At 32.9% G+C, this 25,220-nt stretch overlaps 3 protein-coding genes across 3 annotated transcripts in view; 1 reads left to right on the top strand and 2 right to left on the bottom strand.

Annotated features, from left to right (window-relative positions):
- The window catches only part of LOC8279553 (DNA ligase 4), a 31,553-nt gene extending 15,590 nt beyond the window's left edge, over window positions 1–15,963 (bottom strand). Inside the window, exons 1-15 of the mRNA XM_048371642.1 lie at window positions 15,429–15,963; window positions 15,198–15,289; window positions 14,626–14,711; window positions 14,379–14,515; window positions 13,667–13,741; window positions 12,085–12,176; window positions 10,314–10,385; window positions 9,900–9,979; window positions 9,759–9,796; window positions 9,665–9,671; window positions 9,383–9,538; window positions 8,286–8,361; window positions 5,891–6,015; window positions 5,764–5,798; window positions 5,413–5,471 (exon numbers count right to left, since the gene is read on the bottom strand). Of these exons, the coding sequence (XP_048227599.1) occupies window positions 5,413–5,471; window positions 5,764–5,798; window positions 5,891–6,015; window positions 8,286–8,361; window positions 9,383–9,538; window positions 9,665–9,671; window positions 9,759–9,796; window positions 9,900–9,979; window positions 10,314–10,385; window positions 12,085–12,176; window positions 13,667–13,741; window positions 14,379–14,515; window positions 14,626–14,711; window positions 15,198–15,289; window positions 15,429–15,764 (1,466 nt within the window). The 5' untranslated portion in view covers window positions 15,765–15,963. The remainder of the gene's footprint in view (window positions 1–5,412; window positions 5,472–5,763; window positions 5,799–5,890; window positions 6,016–8,285; window positions 8,362–9,382; window positions 9,539–9,664; window positions 9,672–9,758; window positions 9,797–9,899; window positions 9,980–10,313; window positions 10,386–12,084; window positions 12,177–13,666; window positions 13,742–14,378; window positions 14,516–14,625; window positions 14,712–15,197; window positions 15,290–15,428) is intronic.
- On the bottom strand, window positions 2,953–5,402 carry LOC125369430. Its single transcript, XM_048371643.1, has 2 exons — window positions 3,383–5,402; window positions 2,953–3,054 (listed from the first exon to the last, which is right to left on the bottom strand). The coding sequence occupies exons 1-2, from the start codon at window positions 4,416–4,418 to the stop codon at window positions 3,020–3,022; spliced, it is 1,071 nt and encodes a 356-aa protein (XP_048227600.1). The 5' UTR covers window positions 4,419–5,402; the 3' UTR covers window positions 2,953–3,019.
- Window positions 15,964–20,809: 4,846 nt separating the features above from the next.
- LOC8279554 (macrophage migration inhibitory factor homolog) lies at window positions 20,810–23,071 on the top strand. Its single transcript, XM_002527664.4, has 3 exons — window positions 20,810–21,110; window positions 21,646–21,846; window positions 22,866–23,071. The coding sequence occupies exons 1-3, from the start codon at window positions 21,000–21,002 to the stop codon at window positions 22,899–22,901; spliced, it is 348 nt and encodes a 115-aa protein (XP_002527710.1). The 5' UTR covers window positions 20,810–20,999; the 3' UTR covers window positions 22,902–23,071.
- Window positions 23,072–25,220: the final 2,149 nt, after the last annotated feature.

Below are 25,220 nucleotides of genomic sequence, written 5' to 3'. Positions count from 1 at the left end.
AGAATTTGTGACTTCATTATAGTATTATGAGAATTTGAACAAAAAAAGAGAGAACTAAATTGCTTTTGTTATTTTTGTTGTTCTTTTCTAGGCTTAGGCGTGCAATATTTATACAAATGGAAGTTGACTTTTGTCAATTCCATGAAATCTGTAATCTCCCAAAAATTAGGAGCTAATTTATTCTATCCTAAAATACATTAGAAGTAAATTATTCTAACCTAAAATAGAGCAGAAATTATGGGATATACATAGATTTTATAGCTGTACAAGATATTTTAGATTTTCAACACTCCCCCTCAAGATGGTGAATAGATATTTTCCATTCCCATCTTGCATGTAATGTCTTCAAAGTTGGAAGTAGGCATTCCCTTAGTTAAGACATCTGCCAATTGATCATTTGATGCTATATATGAAGTGCAAATCATGCCGCTGTCCAGCTTTTCTTTAATAAAGTGTCTATCTACTTCAATGTGCTTTGTGCGATCATGTTGCACTGGATTGTGTGCAATGTTGATGGCAGACTTGTTGTCGCAATAGAGTTTCATAGGTCCTTCCCACTTGATTTTAAGGTCATCAAGTATTATTTTGAGCCATAGCAATTCACAAACTCCATGAGCCATAGCTCTAAACTCTGCTTCAGCACTTGATCTTGCAACAACCGATTGCTTCTTACTCCTCCATGTCACTAGGTTCCCACCAAGAAATGTACAATATCCTGAAGTTGATCTATGATCTACAACAGAACTTGCATAATCAGCATCGGTATATGCCTCAATGAGCAATTCTTCATTTTTCTTGAACAAAATTCCTCTACCCGATGTCCTTTTGAGATAGGACAGAATTCTGTTGACAGCCTGCAAGTGTTTCTCTCTATGATCATGCATAAATTGGCTTACTACACTTACAGCAAATGCTATGTCCGGCCTTGTATGGGACAAGTATATCAGTTTCCCAACCAACCGTTGATATCTTCCCTTATCTACCATGCTATCATCATTTTCTTCACTCAATCTCAAGTTAGGCTCAATGGGTGTGCTTGCTGCCTTGCATCCAAGATTGCCTGTTTCTTAAGCAAGTCTAAGACATACTTTCGTTGGGAAATAAGGATGCCTTTACTTGAGTATGCCACCTCAATTCCCAAAAAATATTTCAGTCTCCCAAGTTCTTTAATTTCGAACTCCTTTGCTAAGCACTTTTTGAGTGTTTCTCTTTCAATTTGATCATTCCCGGTGATGATAATTTCATCTACATATACAAGTAGAGCTGTAACTCCTCCTTTTGAATTTTTATGAACAAGGTATGATCTCCTTGACTTTGTTTGTATTGCATTGCTAGCATCACTTTAGTAAATCTTCTGAACCAAGCCCTTTGGTGATTTTCAAAGTAAACACCCACTTACACCCCACGGTTTTCTTTCCTTTGGGCAAGTCTACAATTTCCCAAGTCTTATTTCTTTCTAGGGCATTCATCTCCTCTTTCATAGCTTGTAACCAGTTCTTATTTCTAAGTGCCTCTTGTAGTGTTTGTGGGATTGAAATGGAGTTGATGGTGGTAAGAAAAGTTCTATGTTGTGGAGAGAGTCTATGGAAGGACACAAAATTTGAGATGTGATGCTTAGTGCATTCTCGTGTTCCTTTTCGAACAGCAATAGGCAAGTCTAAATCATTAAATTCACAAAGAGTAGAGTTAGATTGAACACACAACGGAGCAGAATTTTCAATACCTGATTGTGGTTCAGATTCTTGGACTTGCACAAGTTCAGAAATATGAACTTTCTTCCTTGAGTAAACCTTGAGTGGTGTAGTAGGATTTAAACCAGTTTTTCTCTCAGCTCCAAGATCAGGTTCAATTTCTTTACTAGCATGTTCATCTTCAAATTCAAATTCAGGTTCAGGTTCACTGCTGGCATGTTCTCCTTTGGAGTTAGGTGTATCGTCAAGTTTGAAAGACTTCAAGTTGGATGTGGGACTTTGAAAATCAAGGAGAAATTCCTTATCTTCCCAAGAGCACTCCCCCTGGAGATGAGGATTGCTACTTTGAAAGTAAGGCTCATTTTCAACAAATGTGACATCTATGAAGGTAAAAAAAAATTTTGAAGGTGGATGATAACACTTGTATCCTTTCTGTGTTTGAGTATCCTACAAAGATACATTTTAAAGCTCTTGGATCAAGTTTCCCTCTTTGGTGTGCATGAAGATGTACAAAAGCAACACAACCAAACACTTTTGGTGACAGTTTGCAAGAGACATTAAAATCAGGGTAAAAAACAGAAAGAGTAGCAATGGGACTCTGAATATTTAGCACTTTGGAAGGTACTCTATTTATCAAATATGCAGCAGTTAAAACAGCCTCCCCCCAAAAGGTTTTTGGAACTTTATGTTGAAACAAAATTGCTCGTGTCACATTGAGTAAATGTCTATTTTTTCGTTCAGCAATCCCATTTTGTTGGGGTGTGTCTACACAAGATGACTCGTGTATTATATCCTCTTTTTGGAAAAAGGATGAGAGAACTTGATTAAAGTAGTCTCTTGCATTGTCAGATCTTACTTTCTTAATCAAATTTCCAAATTGTGTGTAAATCATTTTATGAAACATTGGAAAAATACTGCTTACTTCTGATTTTTCTTTCATAAGAAACAACCATGTAGTTCTAGTACAGTCATCAATGAATGTGACAAACCATTTTGCTCCAAAAATACTAGAAACTCTACAAGGACCCGAAATATCAGTATGCATCAAGGAGAAAGGTCTAGTAGATCTTGTATTACTCAATGGAAATGAAAATCTATGATGTTTAGCAATTTCACATGTATTACAATGAAAACTACTAACATCTTCATTTTTAAAAAGTGAAGGAAACATGCTTTTAAGTAGAATATGGATGACCAAAACGAAAATGATGAAGCCAAATTTCAGATTTATTAGGAGACAGGTTACTTGAGAGCAGATGAGGGATAATTGATTTTTGTTCTTCTTGTTGCCACTCATTTCCTCAAGGTAATAAAGCCCATTTTTCACCTTAGCAAGTCCAATCGTCCTCCCCGTAACCAAATCCTGAAAAACACAATGAGTAGAATAGAAGGTTACTTTGCAGTTTAGATCCTTAGTAATTTGATGGATGGATAGAGATTGGAGGACAATTTGGGGACACGGAACACATTATTTAGGGACAAAGAATTTGATAGATTTATTATTCCTTGGCCTGCAACAGTTATAGGAGATCCATCAGCAACAGTAATTTTTCTATTTCCAGGACATGGGTTGTATGTTCTAAATCTGATTGGGCTGTGAGTCATGTGGTCAATAACTCCTGAGTCGATGACCCAAGAGCCTAGAGAAGACATGCTTAAGGCACTTAAAGCATAAGAGTTAAGGTACTTACCTATTTGAGCCAATGAACATGTACTAGAGGACTTTTCAAAGGAATTTAGGAGGTTTTTTATCTTTTCAATTTCTTCTTTTTTGAATTCTCCTATACCAGCCTGGTTGGATTTTTCTTGGTTTTGGTCTTCTCCACCAGCTAAGTGGGCTTTTCCTCCTTTGAATCCTCCTTTACGGCTAAGGACTTGTTCCTTCCCATAGAGTTTGAAACAATCCTCTCGCATATGGCGTGGATTTTTGCAGTATGTGCACCAAACTGTGTCTTTATTTGACTCTGTACGCCCATTACCTATCCTTGCTTCCTTATTGTTTGACTTTGTAGAAATCATTGCTAACCCTTCTAATGTTTTAGGCTCCAACATGACTTCTCGTCTATTCTCCTCAGCTCGGATCAAGGATATTGTCTCATTCAAGGATGGAAATCTTTCTTTCCCTAATATCTGGACTCTGACTTGATCAAATTCTACGTTCAAACCTGCAAGGAAGTCATAAACTCTATCCTTTTCGATAAAGCATTTCAAGGTGGCTGCATCTTCACTACATAGCATCTGAACACACCAATATTGATCCATTTCCTGCCATAGATTTTGCAGAAGATTGGCATATTGAGAAACAGAAAGGTTGCCTTGTTTAATGGCTGAGATCTTTGTTTTGATCTCATAGATTAGGGCAGCATGTCCTGCCTTTGAATAGGTTTGTCCAATAGTAGTCCATATGTCTTTAGCTGTTGGCAGGAACATGCAAGTGTCGCTTATTTCAGGTAACATGGAGTTCCAGAGCCATGACATGACCATAGAATCCTCTTCATCCCAAGCAACGAATTTAGGATCACCATTTTTGGGTCCAGTTCCAAGCAAGTGGCTGATTTTGCCCTTTCCTTTGAGAAATGTTTGAACAAATTGTGACCACTTCAAATAGTTTTTTCCATTGAGCCTATAGGCTGCCTGGATATTCTGCAAATCTCCTATGTGTGGAATATTTGAGGTATCTTCTGATTTGGTATTGGAGTTAATTTCTGATGTTTCAGTTTCAGTCATGTTGCAGCAATGAAGGCCTAGTGAAAATTTCAGCAATGAAGGCTGGAAATTGCACTTGGCAATAAGGACTTGAAAAGAAAAGTACTCAGCAATGAAGGCTGACAAGAAGAGGTCCCAAGAGCAAAGGCTCCGATACCATGAACAAAAAAAGAGACAACTAAATTGTTTTTGTTATTTTTGTTGTTCTTTTCTAGGCTCAGGCTGTGCAATATTTATACAAATGGAAGTTGACTTTTGTCAGTTTTATGAAATCTGTAATCTCCCAAAAATTAGGAGCTAATTTATTCTATCCTAAAATACATTAGAAGTAAATTATTCTAACCTAAGATAGAGCAGAAATCATGGGATATACATAGATTTTATAGCTGTACAGGAAAGATATTCTAGATTTTCAACACTCCCCCTCAAGATGGTGAATAGATATTTCCATTCCCATCTTGCATGTAATGTCTTAATTTCATTCGGTTTCAGTCGCTCAATTACATTTATACTGCAATTAGGTAATTTAACTTGAACTTCATCCCACAGTTCATACTTTGGCCAGATTCCATTGTACTAGATATTTAACATAGAGATTAGAAGCCCAGCCATTTAAAGAAATTAATAGCGTGCCTGGAAGTACATCACAAGCATTCGCATCAAATTAGTACATTTTAGTTTTTCCCTTAAAGTTTTTACCTTTTAAATCAGCATGATTTCTCCTTAAAAAGCAGGCTATCATAACCATTCTAATCAATTTATTACATTTTCGTTTTTCCCTTGAAGTTTTTACCTTTTTAATTGACATGGTTTCTCCTTAAAAAGCAGCCTGATCTGATGAAGTATAGAGTCAGAACTAGAGAATTATTTCTCAATTAATAATTAATTCAGGGTATAAAGGAAAAGGAAAACTTAGATCATTGCCATGGGATAGGTACATCCAATAACAAAGAATAGCACCATGAATGACAAGAAAGGTTAACTGATCAATTCTAAAAAATGGATAGTTACTCACCGCCTGGGATATGTATCTGGGGCAGGACGTTCTGCTAGGCCAACCAAGAACTGAGCCACCTATAATTTGCAAGGGAAATTATTATTGGCAGGTAATATATTAGAAAAATTGCCCGTGAAAGCTTGATGCGAATAAACGAAATCTCATTTCTCTTCGAAGACCAGAAAATAAAGACAAAACTTTGTTAAGTCCCTGAAGTCTAAGTAAAGAAAGTAAAAAAATGTGTTAGCAGCATTTTAACATTGGTTGAGAAGTGCAAGACTTTACTATCGCATTTATTTTCCTAGAGTATGATGAAAAATAGAAAAAATAAATGACGAGAAAAAGTTATGAAGAGGATGGCAACCAAACCTCTCCTCCACGACGTCCAGAGCCATAGTATCCTCCTATAAGCAACCATACATATATTAGGAGAGGGATTTTGAGAAATAAATAAAGTATATTAGAAGAAGCAGCAATTAGGAGAAGAAGTTCTAACCAATGATGAGAACATCCAAGTCAGAAGCAGCCTGTATGTACTCAGGTTTCAGCTTCAACCACTTTCCACTACGATCACTTGGTTCCCATTTTGATGCAAGGTCCTTTAATATGATGCCTTCATCTCTAGAAAGCTCGATGTATGATAATTAAATATAATCATGGGCCACAGAACTTCTAAAAAGGTACAGAAAAACAAATGACAAGCACCACATGCTGCTGATGCTGATAATCTAATACTAAACCATTTAACAATTTTCAATGAAGTTACACCACACTGCTTCTGAAGGACAAAAATTAAAATTAAAATGCATCAAACTATTGTGATGAGATTACAAGAAGGAGAATTCAAACTTAAATAATGGGGTAAATGACAACATATAAATAATCATACACACTGGTAGATACTAACACATGGCACACTTGTTTCACGCACCATTCAGCACCTCTCACTCATACACACACACATAGATGCTGCAAATAATCATAATGTATATAAAAGTGCGAGGGAGAAATGACAAACAAATTTATCAGAAGAGCCTTATGGTTAGTGTTATTAAGATTGGTCGATTTGGTCCTTTACTAATTAAATATAATTTAATAGAAAAATAATAAATAGTGGTAGTATAGGGAGTATAGGGATATAATTCGTATGGAGATTACAAACAAAATAATCACAACAAATAAAAATCTAATAGAGCTAGAATTTTAAATTGAAGATTCGAATTCTAGAAAATAGTAATCATATTTTAATATTATATTAACTAATAAATTAATTTTTAATTAATTATACAATAATTTTTAACCCTATGAAATAGCATTTTAAATATATCTATGATGATTATGACATGGGACACATAGTATATAGGATCCCCCGCACTAATTATGATTATATTATTTTTTTGTGACTTCTATTTCACACAAAATTAGTATTTCCTTTCCTCATGTTTTTGTTTGTATATAACTAGCTACTTAATAGCACCACCATATGCAGCTAGATACTATCATATTTGAGAGATGAGAATTTATTATCCTTTCAGTGATATATGTGAAAAAATAATTGTATAGATACATGCGTACACTAAAGTCCAAAATTTGTTACTTCTGCTCTTTGCGTATATAAAAATTAACTCTAGATTAATAATCAAAACTAAAAGAAACAATATATATTTTATAGCTATTGGAGAGAAAAATAATCACCCAACAATTACCATTTTATTGATTATACCTTTTATTTTTAAAAGACTTTATCATGTGAGTAGATAAATAATATAAATTGTTATATAATTAAAAAAATCTTTGGTAGTTAACCATGCTAAATTAAGATCGGATTTTAAACTGTAAATACATCAATCCATTTTATAATAAATAAACTAAGATTTTTACATAAATATTTTATCAATTTGTCACACTAAAAATATTTATTTTTATTTTAAACCTAGTAGTTGTTTTATTTTCTATTATATGGACAATAACGAGTCCAACTATTAATATTAAATCAAATTTTAGAAGTTCAACTCCATTGAAATTTTCAATCATCAAGTATAATTAAGTCTAATTCTAGAGGTCTAAAAAATATATAAGAAAATGTATATTTGTATGTATTACATTTATATTCATCTTATTTACGGTGCATACTTGAACTAATCATAATCTGATTTAAAATTATTTTTATAAAAAATTAGTTATCATTTTAGTTTTTATATTTATATTAACCACTTAAGATTATTATCATAAATTAAGAAAGAAAAAAATATTACCAAGCATTAATTACATTTTAAATAATGTAAGTATTAATTTTATGTTTTTTACTTAAATTTGCCAAATTCATTTAAGATATTAAATATACAATTAGGTGGATTAGAATTAGTGTTGGATACAAATTACAACCGAATTTAAACTGTGAACACATCAATCTTTTTTATAAAAAATAAACTAAAATTTAAATAAATATTATATAAACTCATTACACTAAAAACGTTAATTTTTATTTTAAATTTAGTAGTTATTTCATTTTCTATTATGTGGACAATAATGAGTCCAACTATTAATGTTCACATGCGTAGCACATGAGTAACAAACTAGTTATAAGCAAAGGATGATGAATGCAAGAATTAGTGAGATAAGACCCAAGAAGCTCCCATTATAATGAAATGTATTAGTTTACTACCTCTAGAAGTTTAGTTTCAAGAAAATAAGACACTAAAGTACCAAACAGAAAACAAAGATTACTTAGATTTCATAGAGCAAACAAGGTCACACCAAATAGATCACAAGACATTGATGTATATGGAAGTTCAATATTGTTGAAAGATAAGGCACAAGAGATTAGAAAGTAGCAAAAACATCCAACTTCCATAAATTATAAACACCAATAAACTGTATAAGACACCAACCTGTTCTTTACAGTTTCCTCAAAAAATCTCTTCACGTCGTTCACATTATAAGTAATTAGCGAACAAGGTGGTTCCCCTGTATAATAAGTATGGTCATGATTGATGAATTTCCACAAGATAAACATGCAAAATAAACACTAGTTAAGATTATTACAATTTATGCATTCGAAAATCAATCAATTGATATATTGGGATCTTAGTAAGAGAACTATTGTACTTCAATGAGCTGAAACCCCTAGGTAGACTAGAAGTTCTTAGATAACACCACTTAAGCCAAATTCATCAATAACTAGCTTGCCCTTTCCTAGATGCTTGAGCACATGTTTGGCTTGGCTCAATAATTCATACCAGCTAATGATGTTAACTAAGAGCACCCAATAGTCTCCCTATTTTCCATCCTTCCTTAAAGTAAGGAGTCCAAGCCTCCTTCGTCAAATATTTTGAGGATCCACTTTCTCATTCTTCAGATCCAAGAACTGAAAAAGTGGCTGCTAAGTCCTAACCAACTTTTTACTATTTTCTCTTTCTTTCTCTTTTTCCTTCTCCCTTCTTCCCTCTCCTCACTTTTTCCAAATAGTTTTACAAATAGAATATTGACATAGGAAATGAAATAGAAAGTGTTGTTGGATGATGCACAATTTTCAAACAAGTTAAAAATAGGGAGTTGAATTGTTTATAATATAACAGGGAGTGAGACAAAAATACTTGTTAGGAATGCTAAGTATGAATTTTTTTTATAAAAAAAGACAATTGAATTTGTGAACTTTCTAAAATACTTGCCCTCAATTTCAAACAAACAAGACTACTCGTTTATGCAGAAATAGAGTCCACTACATGCATTCATCCAACTTAACCCAACCTAAACTAAACAAATTACAAGTCGGACCAAAATGACCCTATTGGTTTGGTTTGGATTCCAAAAAAGTCTGAAGAGCCTGAGCCATACACTAATAAGGCCAAAAGCACATACTAGTCTCAGAAAATATGACATCATCATGATACCACTATCAAGGAAACAACTAAACTTACTCTATAATCAAATACAAAGTTAAATAGTCCACTTGCAAATTTGTAATAACTCAGTGTAATTTACTTACCAGGAAGGCGGTGATCATTGAGACCCCCATCAGGTACCAGAATCTCTAAACGACCCTTCACAGGCCTCACAAATTTTCGAAGAAGATCATGTCTTTCCCTTAAGCTTTGGTGAATGACACTAGTATCTCCAACATAAAGAACATCAAAAGCAACATCTAGGATATCATGTCAAGGTGAACCGACTCAGTGTCAGCTTTGATTCTGAATTAAATAAATTCCAACGTCTGCACTTAACAAGTTAGACCCTCCTCATATGTAATTGACTGAGAGACAAAGGATACAGCACAACTGCATAAGAACATATGAAATTAAACTTCAAAACATTGCTTTGCAAAATACCAACAAGGAGATGCAAATAGTTCAATCAAATAACACCTGTCTTTCATTGTCAAGTCCATCTTTCGCTGCCTTTGCTGCAAAATGAAAAACAAAATATGGAGCTATGAGTCAGGAGAAAGAAGAAAAGCATATACTAAGGGGAAGAAAATGAAAGAAAAGGTGAATTTCCAAAGTAACCTATTTCCTGATTTGAACCAAATTCAGCAAAACGATTCAAAGAAGAATCCCAAACCAACATTTCACCATCAAGTATACACCTATTTAGCATTAGTAGAAAAGAAGAAATTATTAGCGCAGGCCATGAAGGAGCTTCAAAACTTCTAAAAGCATTGAAATGCATATATATGCTTTATTCAAGATATAAGACATTAAACATATCCATAATCCATCTGGAACTTTTGCCGCTTCATAAGGGATTATTATGCATATATACTCATCTAGAATGTAGTTACACATGTATATGAAAAAATAGAAGTTATGTATGCTAAAATTTCTTTTTAAGAAAAATATGATATATATTAAAAGAAAGGGAGAGAATAAAAAGCTTGAAAAGTAACATATATTGGAACTAAAGATTTCACTAAGACTTACTTATCAGCAAGAACATTTTGGATAATAATCTCTGACATTCCATGTCCGTATTCAGAGTGATCAAGAAAGTTCCTGTATAAGCATTGCAAGACCATGAAGCACACGAAGCTAAACCATTAGCAGTTCTCTAGTTCTCAAGAGTAATTCAGCTCTAACAACTACTAAGTCAATGATAACCAGTGCAATGTAATATCATAAAAAAAGAAAAGGAAAATTCTTATTCTAGGGCAGTGTTGTTGTACTTTGGATAGCTTTTGAAAGGAGAGTAGTGCTTTACTACCGAGTTTAACTCTTAATTCAATCTAATAAGACTCATGCTTTTCAAACTTTTTCTATTAAGTTTAAAATAAATTGGCTCAAGTTTTTATTTGCTTACTGTTTGAATGAAGCAAATCCAACTTTATGTTGTAGGAATTAGAAGGTGGAAGAAGAAATGCACTTTGATATAAAGGGGCTATATATGATAAAAATCTGGATAAGTTACTATAGGCCTCCTAAGGTTTGATCAAAATTATTAATCAGCCCCCTGCTATTCAGAATCAAATTAAATAATAGTTAACTTTAATTCCATTAACAATTCAATCCTTCTGTTAGATTTTAAAAATTTGCCGTAAGTCAATGATTATAATTTGACTTTGAGCAAATTACAATTTTCCCGTGAGTTTTGACCTTCATTACATTTTTCCTCATCTTGTTTGAAAGCTGAATGAAATCATTCTCAACTTTTGAAAAACATATGCTCTAGTCCTCATATTATATTTTAGTCCTCCACTTTCAAAATAAAATAACAAAACAGTCCCTCATATTTTAAACAAGATATTATTTTTATTCCCATTTGTCAACCATTAAGCACTAAAGGATTTATTTTTTTTGTAAAATTCAACAAGATGAAAACGCTATTTTGAGCAATTTAGGGATTAAAATATATTGGAATAAAATGTGTTGAAAGCAAAGAATGATTTCATTCAGTATTCAAGCAAGAGGAACAAAAGTGTAATTAAGGTCAAACTTTGCGGGAAATAGTAACTTGTGCTAAAGAAATCACTTGCCCTAAGATTCAAAACATATTATCCAACCCTGGTGTGCTGTCCTCAATGCAAAAGAGTAGCACCACATTAAGTTTTTTCTTTATCTTGCAAACCATTAAGCTTGTTTCAATCAAGCTTTAAACACAATAATGTTGACTAAGCCTCATCTATTGTTGAAACCATCAAGCCAGAATTATCATAGAGAGGCCAAACCTCTATCTTCTTTCTCCTTTCTTCCAAGTCAAATCAAGACCCAAATTGCCTTCTATCCCATTTATCTTCCCCACATAACGGTGACTTTGTTGTTGCCATGGCTCAATCAAAGGCCATCTTCTGTCAAGGATCGTAATCTAGTACTCGGGTTTTTCAAACAAATAGTTTTACTAAGACATTTAGGTTAAATAGAGGTAAAAAGGGATTCCGTGACCAAGAGAAAACAGTTATAAATTCGACAATATATCGCAAATTCATCTTTTAGTATAGGTTAACGTCTTCAAAGGCAAGGAATGAATAGTTTACCAAATAAATTTTATGGATGTTCTAATAATTTTAAAAATAGCATATGACTTAAACTCAGGAGAAAATAAAATCAAGGATGCAAATGTAAATTTAATAAATCTTAGTGGATAAAATAACTAATTCCAAAACATCAAGACCAAAGTGCATTTCAAGGCATACAACAGAGGGGTCTTCTGTAATTAATTCAATAAGAAATTAGAGTTTTAGAACAAAAGTTGTACTACCTTGAAAAGTAGTGTATCTCTGCCCCATTCTTATGTATTTGTATGCGATCGCCATCAAATTTACATTCCACGACTACTTCCTTCCCGTGCAGCTATGCAAAGTATATAATATTATTTAGTAGTGGAAAATGTTACACACCAATATTATATTATATTGTATGTGTGCTGTATACTGACATCTTTTTAATTTTTATGTGTGTTTGTGTTGTCGTATGTATATAACGTAACTCCAAAAAATAGAAAAGAAAACGTTGCAGACAAGTCTTGTATGCATATATATAATGTTAACAATCACCCACTGACACATATATGTATATGCATGAGCATGTGTGGATTTTTACATTAAAAAAATGTGATTGAATAATACGTATGCGACAAAAAAGAATTTTTTAACAATTTGTATTTGTAGAACTTGACATTAAAACCTAACATTCTCTTATCACAAACATACATACAAGTTCATAAAACTGTGCCTATGGCCATAAACATTTACCTGTAGCAAGAGCATCTAAATCAGTATTTCAATCTTTTCCCTTTTGGACTATATTTTAGTTTGTGTTATTGTGGTATTACTACCTCTTTACAAAAGGAAATTTGTTTACAAAAACGTTATCAGGCTGGTCATAAACATAATGCAAAGAATCTTCTCTCTTATTTCTATGGTTATTGCTAAATATATATATACATGCATAATAGGTTAAATGACTCAAAACATGCAAATGACTGGTCCAATTTCAATTACAGCAAATGCTTAAATTTGTGTCAATTACATAAGGAATCAAAAAAGTTGACATGGGAAATGCTATATAAATATGAAATTTGTAGATAAAATCAATAAAAAAAAAATCCCTTAATCTACATGTCCTCGGATTAAAAGTGTGCTGTAATAAGCCCAGTTTTATGTGCATTTACAATATTCTTATTGAGGATGACTATCATAAACTGTTTACGGAACATTCCTTGTAATATTGCATCAGTAGTTTCACTACCATATCAAAAAGTTTAGTAATCTAATAGAGTACACCTTCAACCCGAGTCCTAATAACAAAGACACTTAGTTCTCCTTCCTTAAAGACACACCACCTCATCTCTATCTCTTTTCATGTATATCTTGTATTCTACAGAAATCAAAAGCAAACTCTAAAGTCAAAAGTCCTCATTCAATAATAGCAAAATGTTTTTCTTGATATCAGTGCATCTAATTAAATATGCCATCTCAGTAACCTAACTGTCTATTGCAGAAGCATCTACCCTTATATATCATTTTCCTTTCTTTTATTTTCCAAATGGGATTCTTCTCCCATCCTCAATATTCTTCAAGAGAAATAGATAGTTTTAAGTGCTTGAAGCATTAATATGTTACAAATCTAGTCATGTTCTAATTTGAATATTTTTTTTGACTCTTAAAAGAATTGGATCATAGCACCAGATGATTCTATCACACTTTAGCACCAACACCCAATACCACAACCAATATCATAACTAAAATATAGGGTGTGATCAAAAGAAGAAAATTAAATCCATGTCATCAGAACATTTAAAAACAAATATATAAATAAGAAATACTATGCCAGACTAGAACCTTTTTCCATGCGGAATGTGCATCGCTAACTCTCATAGCTAGTTGAGGGCGCACAGCCTTTCCAACCTCAATGTCCTAAAAATAATGGAGAAGATGGATTAGTACAGTACAAGTAGATTTGAAAAAAGTACAATCCACAACATGAGTGAACTAATTGATGGCCAAAAATCAACAAACAATTTAGACACTGGCTATGCTCTTAAAATCCAAATTGGTACAAACAAGTTTGATTTTGCTATGAAGTTAATGTGGTACAATGAAGGCATAAAAAAAAAAAAAAGAACTAGTATCATAAGAATTTACTTTTTCAATTTTAAAAATGATATCTTACCTAATCAAATCTTGTTTTCGGCTATTAAAGAAAAAAAAGTTAAAACAAAAACCTAAGGAAGCTAAATGAGCAGAACCTAATGCTTTTAATGCTTAAGAAATATTGGCTCTCCATACCCTAATAATTCTTACAGAAATGCTGACCATCTTCAAATGGAATGCTTAAAATAAACTTTTGGTATTATGAAGTCATATGAGATAGCACTTTAGACAGCCAGAACTTGTCAAACCTTTGACTCACATTCATATAAGACTTTCATCTCAACAAGACATGCAATATATGTACTCAAGTTGAAATCCATAAAAATGAGGAAATACCCCTGGTGAAAGTGATAAATTCTCATTCAATGTCATAAACTGCTATTTTATGCATACAACATACCTGTCGCTTATGCCTTTGGCTCTGATCCTTTAACTTTTCACAAACTAGTTTCAAGTCACATGTAACGTTAAACAAGTCTTCGGCATCAGGATGAAATTCATTAAATATACTTTTTTCACTAATTCCCAATTTCAAATCTGGAAGACATTAAAAATGTAGTTCAGCAACTCACCTAAAATTTTCCACAGCCACAATTTAATAATCATAATAAAAGGTTACATCAATCTTGGAAATTAGTAGACAGTACCTTTGAGAATTATCATAATTAACCACTTCATTTCCTGGGCATTTGTCTTCTTTATCAGAGTAGAAAGAACTGATATTTTCTCTCCCCTGTTCTCATGGTTGTAATAAAAAGGATTAATACTGAACTTCACAAAAGCATTGCATCCAAGCAACAGAAAACTTCAATAAATTTAAGAGGCTAACTATAGTGATTTTAAATTGACAGAAACAGAGAACAAAAGAGAAACAAATTATGGAAGTCAAAAGGGGAGAGAAATTCATAGATAAAGTAGCTATACATCAATAGTGCTGGACAAATTCGACCCATCTGGCCACATAAATAGGTAGTGGATTAAGGCTAGATAGCATTTAGGACACAAAAGTTAAGATGAATGGGTTTGTGTAGTGTTATCAACAGGTTACAATTGAGAAGTACCTAGAACTGTGCTAGAAGTAAAGCAAATAATCATATGGAAATGTTTGATTTACTGGCACAGAAATCATTTGGAAATTGACTGATCATAGTTTCACGCCATCTAAGTTACCAACAATGAAATTCACTATAAAAAGGGTATGAAAGACGAAAAATTAAACCTGTTTTCACTCGAAGCCAATTTATCAAGCAAGTCATTTAATTCCTTGATACTTAGACCACCTGATGACGTTCCCTGCCTACGCTGGAGGACCTGTTTCCATATCAGCAATACAACAAGAATCAAAACAGCACCAACACAAAACTTGAATAGCACAAAAGAATCAAGTAAGTTATTTTGTACCGAAAAACAAAAAAAGAAAGCTCTTTTAAACAAGAGAGGAGAAAATGACCTCAAATGCGACGAGGGGAAAATGGCCGGCATTGGAGCCAGTTTTGGGGCCACCTTTGCGCCAATTGAAGAGGCGAACAGCATCAGGGGAATCTCTCGACATGGCGAGAGCATCGACAAGGCAGGTGGCGAGTACAGACTCTTTGAGGCCGTAAGAGCCCCTCTCTCTGTCAAGACTTGGAAGGATTAGTCTAATTGCGCTGAAGTAATCATCAGGCTTGCAGAAGGTGTCCAGGAATTTACGAAATTTGGAACGCTTCTTCGCCGAGTATTTGCTCTTCTGTATCCACTCGAACAGACTCACCATTACACTGAATTTCGTTTCGTTGCCGCTCATTCTCTAATCAAAAGCTTTCGCTCCTTCTTTCTTGTGGGTGTAGTTTTTCCAATTGCTTGCCGCTTTGATTACTCCATATATAGTTTGAACTGTGGAGTTGACACATAAGCTACTGGTTTTTGGCTTCTGGAGGAAGACGAACTGTGTTTTTTCTGGTTTTTTTTCGATTAAAGTGTCAGTTTGCCCCTCAACTTTGAATCAATAGAAAATTAGTTTACTTTTTAAATGTTTTAGTTAATTTACCCAAGAACTTCACAAAAATGGTCAATTCAATCCATCAATATAAAAGGTTCAAATTAGTCCTTGAATTTCATATGTCAAATTTAATAAAAAAATAATCTTTTTAATGAGTTAAAATAAATTTATTTGATTTTAACATAATTAACTCTTATTATGTAATCTAAAGATAATACATAAGAAATAAAAGAAGGACCATTGTACATAGATTCGACATTAGTTGAAATAAAAGCAGCATGCCAAACTAGAAAATGAGTAGTAGTGTTTACAAAACGATAAATGTGACCAAGTTTGAAAGTCTCGAAGCTCTGCAAAATAAATTAATATCTTTTAGCAGTTTATGTAAACAAGAAATATTTGGTTCAATGTCATAAAACATTTGTAATAATTCAAATGAATCAGTTTCCACTTCAAGTTGTTCATAACCAAATTGTGTCACCCACAATAATGACTCCTTCATACATAGAAATTCTAGGTAAAGAATAAAAACTTATGGTGGGAGCTTTTCAACATAATGTAGAGCACTACCATTTGTGTCTCTTAGAATTGCACCTATTCCTAAGAAATCTTTATCTTCAAAGGTTGCTCCATCAATATTTAGTTTTACCCAACTTATTGGAGGCGAGCACCATGACGTACGTGCAACATAATCCTTTTGGCATAAGTTCTCTTTAGGTTCCCAAGCTGATTGGTAATCATGTAAAATTGAAATAGCAGAAGAGACAACCTTACCTGGCTAAAAGTGCAACCCATTCCAAACAACTTGATTCTGCATATACCACATATTTCATAAAATCATTGAGACAACACACAAATGCTCCATTTCCAAACTCTTGAACAAATGAAATAGCCAATCTATAAACTCCATTGAGCTAAAAGTATTAATATGTAAGGAAAGTGGAGATGCAAACCAGGTTAAGTAAGCTAATGTACATCTCATGAAAATGAGATGAACTATTTCGGCACAACACTTGCAAAGGGGACAAGTAGCTTTCAAAATAACACCATATCACTCCAATTTATCTTTAATTGGGAAATAACCATATGTTGCTCGCCAAATGAAAATTTTAACCTTATGAGGTATCCGAAGTTTCCATATTGTTTACCACCATTATGAAGGAGTAGTGCTACTGAAAAGTGAATGGATGAACTACCAAAAACTACATGATACCCGAATTTAAATATGTAAATACCCCTCTTAATATGTTTCTAAATCTTAACATCTTGAGAGGCATGAATACTCAACAGGACCTGTAAAATTCTAGACACATCTATTGGCAAAAATATTTGTTTAAGCAAATTGACATTCTAAGCTTTATTGTGAGGCAACAAGAGATTTAATACTATTAAATTTTTAAATCCGATAGGCATTAGTGTTAATACTTGAAAGCTTGACTGATCTATAAACTAGAAATCATTCCATACATGAACATCAAGTATACTTCAAACTCACACTTAAACTTATATACTAGGAGTTTTTTCCAAGTTCACTCCTAAACTTAGTGTTTAGGCTCACACCAAACCTCACAAGAGTTTTTCTACCTAGGCTAACTCTCAAACTGTTTGCTAAGAATTTTACGACTAACACTCAAATTCTTACAGGAGTTTTTATCTCACTATGCGAACTCTCAAACCCAACCAAGTGTTTAAGTTTAACACTTAGACCTTTATAACAATCTTTTACAAAGATAAAAATGATACACAAAGGTGAGAACTAAAATATTAATAAATTGGATTCTATGAGGTTGTTCATCATCATTAAATGGCCTTTGGGTGGAGTATTTATAGCCCAAACTACCAAAGAACCTTTACTCACATAACTCTTACCATATCTCCTTTTTTCAAGCTCTAGTTAGTGCATCAAATGCACTATCAGAGCTATCGTGGTCATAAGTAGGGAAAAGCGGTCACGCTTTCTTTTGGGGTCGTTCTTGCGAAATTACAGATGTCATTCTTAAAGTTGCAACGACCCTATTCAACGTGGTGCTTCTTCATTGTTCTTCAAGAATATGACCATTGGAGGTTTCCTAACGGTTATGAGTGTCGTGATCACAAACTTCATATAGTAGTTGCAATCTCACTCATTTCTGAAGAGATTTATTGCTTTCAATATTGCGGTCATTCTGAGGGTCGCGATACTCTTTAGAATGAAATTTACACATGTCGTGGTCACAATCCTATGATGGTAGTCGTGATTGGATCTTTGTTGTAACGACTCTGAGATATTTAAATCTCATGAGCGCGATCCTTAGTAGCGGTCACGATTTTGAGGATAGATATAAAATTTAGGCTTTTGATCATTAAGTAAAAAACTATAGAATAGATATATGAAATATATGATTAGTCCGATATAATTTGATTGTCAAGATCAAAATCAAGGGTTCCTAAGTTCATGAAATAACTTAGGCTAACAATCTCTCCTTTTTTATTTTTGATAATTAAATTGAGCAAAAATAAAGTATAAATGCATTTACTTCAATATTCTCCTCCTTAACCCATGAGCAAGATGATGACATATTGATTCAAGTTATTTTAAGTATCCTCCCCCTTAATAAGATAATTGATTAACCATTTTGCTTTCATCATTTTTGCTCCCTCTCTCCCCTTTGTCAAGATTAAAAAGAGGTCAATAATTGATTAAGAATTTAGATAAAAAAATATTTCATTAAATAAAGAAGTCTTACAAGGAGAATATATATGATTAAAAACTATAATGCCAAGGATGAAATGCAAGGATAAGATGTTTTTAAAAAAAATAGAAAGGAGTTGGCACTTAGAGTCTAGTCTTCATTTTCTTCCTCATTCTAACTTGATTCCCAATCTTTAAGCTGACAAGGTTGAATGCCTTGCTTCTCTTGAATTTTCCTAATACCAAAGTATAGATGTTGAAGTAATTTATAAGTCTTAGTAAGCCTTTTCTCTTGAGATTCAATTTCCTTCAAAATCCTCTCCTCAAATAGAGTTTGAGAGTGTCCTTGAGCCCTTTGCTTAACCACTTGAGGACCTCTCTTCTTCTTGAATAGGAGATGGCACTCTTTGTCTTTTAGCCAATCTTTATGCTCCTCATTTTCTACCTAATATATATTCATATTAATTGTCTTGGTTAAGTATGATGGCTCTTGAATGTTGGAGATAGTCAAGGTCAAGCTTGTTTAATCCATAGAGAAGGATATAGGTGAGGATGTTTTTAGTAGAAGAAGGAAAAGAATTACAATACTTGGTAATAAGAGTGATATGTGACGAGCCAAGACAACTAGCATGGATATGCCTTCAATATGGTTTCAAGCTTTACTTATTATGCCTTTCTCAACTTGCTATTTCTCGCAACACCGCTTTCTTGTTCCTTTTCTTTCTAAATTTAAGTAGTTAGTTTTCAAAGAGGTTTTGAGCATCAAGATTTTTTTAGTGGGTTAACTTTTGAAAATCTTATCTCTTGAGTTGCTCATGTGCCCTTTAGATCTCACCAAATTTCTTTTTCTCTTAGTTGTTTGTCATGTCAAGCTCATTGTACCAATTGATGACAATCATCTAAGAATTCTTCTAGCTTGGTCCTACAAAACAACAATCAATGAGTAGAGAGCGCCGACAGGGAGACCGGCAGACCCACTCTGACCATCAAGTCAGATAGAGGAAGAGAAGGAGTAATGAGATTAGGGTTAGAATGAGTAACTCAATTTTTATGTTATCCATAATGTTCTCTATATATGAGAGCAAGTAGGATTTTGTGGAATCTCTCATCCTCTTGGACTAATAAAATACTACCACTTGTCTTATACTTATTGCTTTGTCATTAAGCTAGATCTATAGATGACCAGCTGATCTCCTAGGTCGAGTCCGTCTCAATACTCTTTTTTAGATAATACAATGGTGGTGACATGTATAATACGGTAGGATCACTTGGTCTCTAATCTTTGTTACTCGGTCTTTACTGGCAGCTAGCCTTGGTCTTTGGGGAGACCTGTTGATCTTCTTTTGGGAGACCTATTATTAGCATTCATCATTTATAGACTTAATATTCATTAGTTTATTAATGGATATTCATCATAAAATTTTATTTATTAATTCTTCAAATGGGCACATATAACATAAAACGTCCTTATAGTTAGTAAATAAAGGAGAGATCAAGCTAAGATTATACTACAAATATTTATATTCTGGTATACATATCTATTTAACAAAATTAAATTAACAAATAATAAATATTTAATATTTAAACAATAAATATTCAATACATGTTTAATAAATATATATTTAGTATAATTTAATGAACATAAATTATTTTAAAAAAATATACATTAAACGACCGGACTACATAGCTACATGGTTTGAAATCCATGTTATAGGAATCCAACAATGCCTAGTTTTATACAATTTCACCTCTTTATTTCTTCCTTGCCCCTGTCTACCTATATCTTTTAAAAAATATTAGATAATTAATCGAAATATTAACTTATTTCAAGCATAAAGGTTTTTTTTCCATTAAAGAATTTCTATATGTTGTAGCTCTTTTATATTTTCACCGAAAGAAATATAAATTCGATATTTTCACACATATGCTTTTTATATTTAAATAAGAATAATTTATGCTCCATAATTCACATACTTGAATTTTTATTTACTTTTAAACATTTGAACTCATAAATATAGTCACATTTTGAGATATTAATGCACTTATACTTTAGATATCTATAAAATTTAATTTCACAGTAAGATTTCAAATTTACAATCAGGGTTTTTATTAGATTGAGGCAGAAGTACGAGGAGACGAGCAACTATCTTGGACAAATTCAAGGCCCATTTAGGTATTAACTGCCTAGCCCTTGGAGTTGCGTTTGTAAATGGCACATGAAGCGGACACCACCAAGACACAGAAAAAAGCCGTTATCTACAAACTCTGCAACTGAAACCACTTATTCAGAACTGGGCACTGTGAGAGCCTTGTTAAGTACACTGACCAAGCAAAAAAGTAAAAGAAAATAAAAAAGAGAGAGAAAGAAAATGCCAACCTTGAATCTCTACACAAACATACCAGTTGATGCAGTCACCACCTCTGATATTCTCAAAGATGCCACCAGAGCTGTTTCTAAAATCATTGGCAAGCCTGAATCGGTTAAGTCCCCGCTTCCCTTTTCCTTTTCATACGGTTGCTTATTTGATTATTGTAATGGGCTCTTGTTGTTATTATGGCCTTTGACTCTCTAGTGTTTGATGAAATTACTTTCTGAACCCAGGCCCTTTAATTCTGGTATCCTTTCTGTTCTTTATGTTCTTTTAAATTTGGAAAGTTTGTTTTCTTATCCCTGGATGGTTTTTTTCAATTGCTAAATGCAAAAGGTCTCTTCATGTAAGTATGAAGATTAGCATTTTTCGCATGATAGATTGATTTTGCAGATATAATATGCTGATGGATTGTTTTCAGGGTACGACTTAGCTCAAAGTGCATATACTGCAGTGAAAGTAGTCATTTATTTAATACTATCTGTTATCCATTTGTCAGTTTGATGTACATATAGAGAGATAATCCTGGAGTAACAAGTATTTTCCTTCTTTGTTACATGTTTAAATTGTCACATTTTCAACATAAGATGATCGTAGAACGAAATTTATGACTTGAAAATTGATGTGTTGTTTGTATCTTGTTTAGTATGTGATGATTTTGCTGAATGGAGGAGTGCCTATTGCATTTGCGGGCACTGAAGAACCAGCTGCATATGGGGAATTGATCTCGATTGGGGGACTTGGGGCAAGTGTTAATGGAAAATTGAGTTCAACCATTGCTGATATTCTTCAAACAAAGCTCTCGGTTGATAGCTCTCGCTTTTACATTAAATTTTATGATGTTCAGGTAAGTTATGATAATTTTGCATTTTCATTTTTTGCCCTTTTCTTTTTCCTTATTGTTGCTACTTGGAAAGGAAGCTGTAGTTTGGGTGAATTATTTGTGGTTTTGAAGTAGTGAATACTGCTCGGTTATTCTAAGAATAAGAGAAGTTAAATGCAAATTAAACTAGGATGTCTATTATGAGTTCTTGTCAATGTATAAAGTCTGAACAACCTTAGTCATTTCACATTCAAGATGAACTTGTTAACTTGGCTATTAATAATCACCTAAGTTTTTCCCAATTTTTTTGAACTAGCCATCTCAGAGCAAAATATATATATTGTTTAAGAAAATATATAAAAAGTATGGCGTTGACTCGTGCCTTTACACCTCAGATTTGTGGTTTTTTATGACACTTTGATACGTAATCAACTCAAACCACTTCTGATCATCCATGGCATAGACTTCTTTTTGGTTGGTATGAGCAATAGGACTTTGATATTAATAGCTATGGTTTAGGTTTGAGAACAGGAATGGATGAGATGTTGACTTTAGAGCAGAGGCAGACATACCAGCGGGGGAGGGGGGAGGTATATATATATCTATTAGTTTCATTTCAAATCTTGCATCTGTCCTTGCATCAGGGAGAGAGTTGTTACGAGGAGGAGAAGGGGTAGAGAGAGAGAGGAGAGCGATGTTGAAGAGAGAAGCGGAAAAGAAAAGACAATTTAGCATTATCCAGAATCAGTAATAAAGTTCAAGGATATCAGTGAAATTAAACTGTATTACTTATTTTAGCTGGGCATTCTACAAAAGCATTAAGGCATTCAACCCCTCCCAACTCCCACTAGCTCTCAATCCCTCCTTTTTCAATTTCATTTCTAGTTTCAGTGACACTATTTACTGCTGAAAATTAATTTTGGTGGGCAAAGTAGAATGAAATTTTACAATTTATAAGATAAAAGGGTTTCGTGTTTTTGTTTTCCACTTGTTTATATTTATGCCACTTATTTTGATCTTTGTTCTTTTTCTTTTGCTTGCAGCGCTCCTTCTTTGGTTTTAATGGCTCAACTTTCTAAACAGCTTCAATATGACGTTATTTGGAAAATGCTGCAGATTGAAGCTACATTATGACCACCTAATTGCCATTTATACCTTAAATAGTAGTTTTACTTTTTTCAAGGAACATTGGTTATAGGTTACTATTGTATGTTCAAATTAGTGCTATTAAGTATTTTTCATGTTCTCAGACTATGTGCGTTTACATCTTTTATGCTTTAGAATTATGTTGTTACAATGCCACTATGAGCTTCCCCACACTTTCAAAATGCACAGATGCTACAGTGGTGAAGCATATATTTTGGCTGATGATTTAGTAAACAAATGCATCTAAGCATTTGGGTGCTATTTGCGGGTGATAAAGTACACTTAACATATCAAGTAATAAAGTAATGAGTACAAGTATTATTTTTCTAGAGACTTAATTATAAATACTATTTTCAGATTTCAACTAATAATTAGCAAATAGAATGTTGCTTGAATTGATAAAATTAAAAAGTAAACTAAATAGAACGTAAGAATAAAAGTAATTGAAAAGATTTATCAAAAAAAGAGTCTATTCAGGTGTTGAATCCAAACCCAAGAGATGAATTGACATTCTTTAAATATTAGCTAAAAGTCTTTCTCAAGTGATTAAACTCTTAATTTTTAAGAGAAGAGAAAAAAATCTATTCTCAAATCCACTCATTTAGGTCATGCGTTAAGCCTAGGGAACTTTTATACCAAAGAATCTTGTAGATCTATTTCTAGTATCCCAATTAATTATAAATCTCTAAGATTGAATAATTCTTAAATAGTCTCTAATCAATTTATGAAAACAATATCCAATTAATATGTAGACTTATCAATTGAAATAAACAATAAAGCAATCAAAGGAATAAGACAACTCAAGAAAAGATCTAATTACATAAAACTTAAATCAATCTATACAAAATAAGTTAGGGTTCATCAACACCTAAATAGCAAATAAGAAAAAAAAAATAGAAAAAAGAGATCTCAAACTATTCATGGATAAAAAAATAATGAAAATCTTCCAATTTAAATCTTCAAATCTTAAAAACAAAGGTAGATTTGATGTTTCTATCTTGAATAATCTTTAATAAAATCTTAAATATTGAAAGAAATTAAATTGCTAAAGTTCTCTCTCTCTAGAATTAATGTAAAATACGGAATCCCTAAAAAATAAAATCCAGAATTCTTAAATACTAAAGTAAAAATAGTGCCAGATGGAGACCATATGGGGGTGTGACGAGGGGCCATCCTTTTGTAGCTTAAATTTGCTTTTGGGTCAGACGGGAAGGTTACACAGCTGGATCGTGCCTCCCAGCTGTGTGACTTCTCTAGGTTTTTGCCATTTTCTATATCTTGAGATATGATCCATACGGCGGCCACACAGCAGGGTATCCTGCCCGTGTGGATCTGCCAACTTGCTTATATTCTTTGAGTTTTTCCAATTGGACTCACACTGCAGCCACGTGGCAATGTGGCTTCCTTGTGTGAGTCCGCCCTTTTTATGTCATTTGTGAAATTTCAAACTCAAGCTTTTCAATTCTGTTTTACTCCTTGACAAGTATTATCCTTAGAATGTCTAAAATAACTGAAAAAAGCAAGCTTAAACAAACAAATCAAACTCAATTAAAGGTAAAATCAATATAAAATGATGCTAAATAGTAAGTGCTTTAATACTTATCAAATTTCTCGCACTTGAACAATTATTTGTCCTCAAGCAAATTGAATAGAATCAAAAACAAAGAAATGACAAACTCTCTCTCCAACAAATAGATACCAAATAAGTTAAAGGTTAATCATTTATCTTACCACAATCTAGAATCATTAACCAAGAATCGATCTTCAAATAAAATACTAAAACTAGGGCAATCTTATAATAGAAAGCAAACAAAATCAAAGAAGTGACATCTAAAGTTAGGAGAATGAGCATTCATTTCAAACAACTCAAAACTTCGAAAAAAATATAAATAAAGATTTTCCTCTTAAGCACAAAATAAATTCCCATAAAGTACCATTATTTATGTCTTTTTATTCAAATATTTAAGCATATTCAAAGATGTCATTCTAGCGTTTTCACGCTAGTATAGACATTAGTGATGCCAACCCCCGGTTACTCAACTAGAGTCTCAAATTCAAACAACTACTCATATTCTCGGGTTTTCTTTAATTATTTTCTTTTCTTTTTGGATCCTTTTAAGAATAGCGGAATAGAGCAGAAAACTCTTAATAATTTTTTTCTTTCACTATTTTTACTTTCATATTTTTTTAGACATCATAAAAAAATAAAAAAGTACTTAAGGGTATTAGATGTGTTTGTTCAATAAAATCAA

Source organism: Ricinus communis, chromosome 3 (assembly GCF_019578655.1).
Source record: "Ricinus communis isolate WT05 ecotype wild-type chromosome 3, ASM1957865v1, whole genome shotgun sequence".
NCBI lineage: Eukaryota > Viridiplantae > Streptophyta > Magnoliopsida > Malpighiales > Euphorbiaceae > Ricinus > Ricinus communis.
Note: the sequence above shows the minus strand (reverse complement) of the source record. Positions and strands in the feature narration are given on the sequence as shown.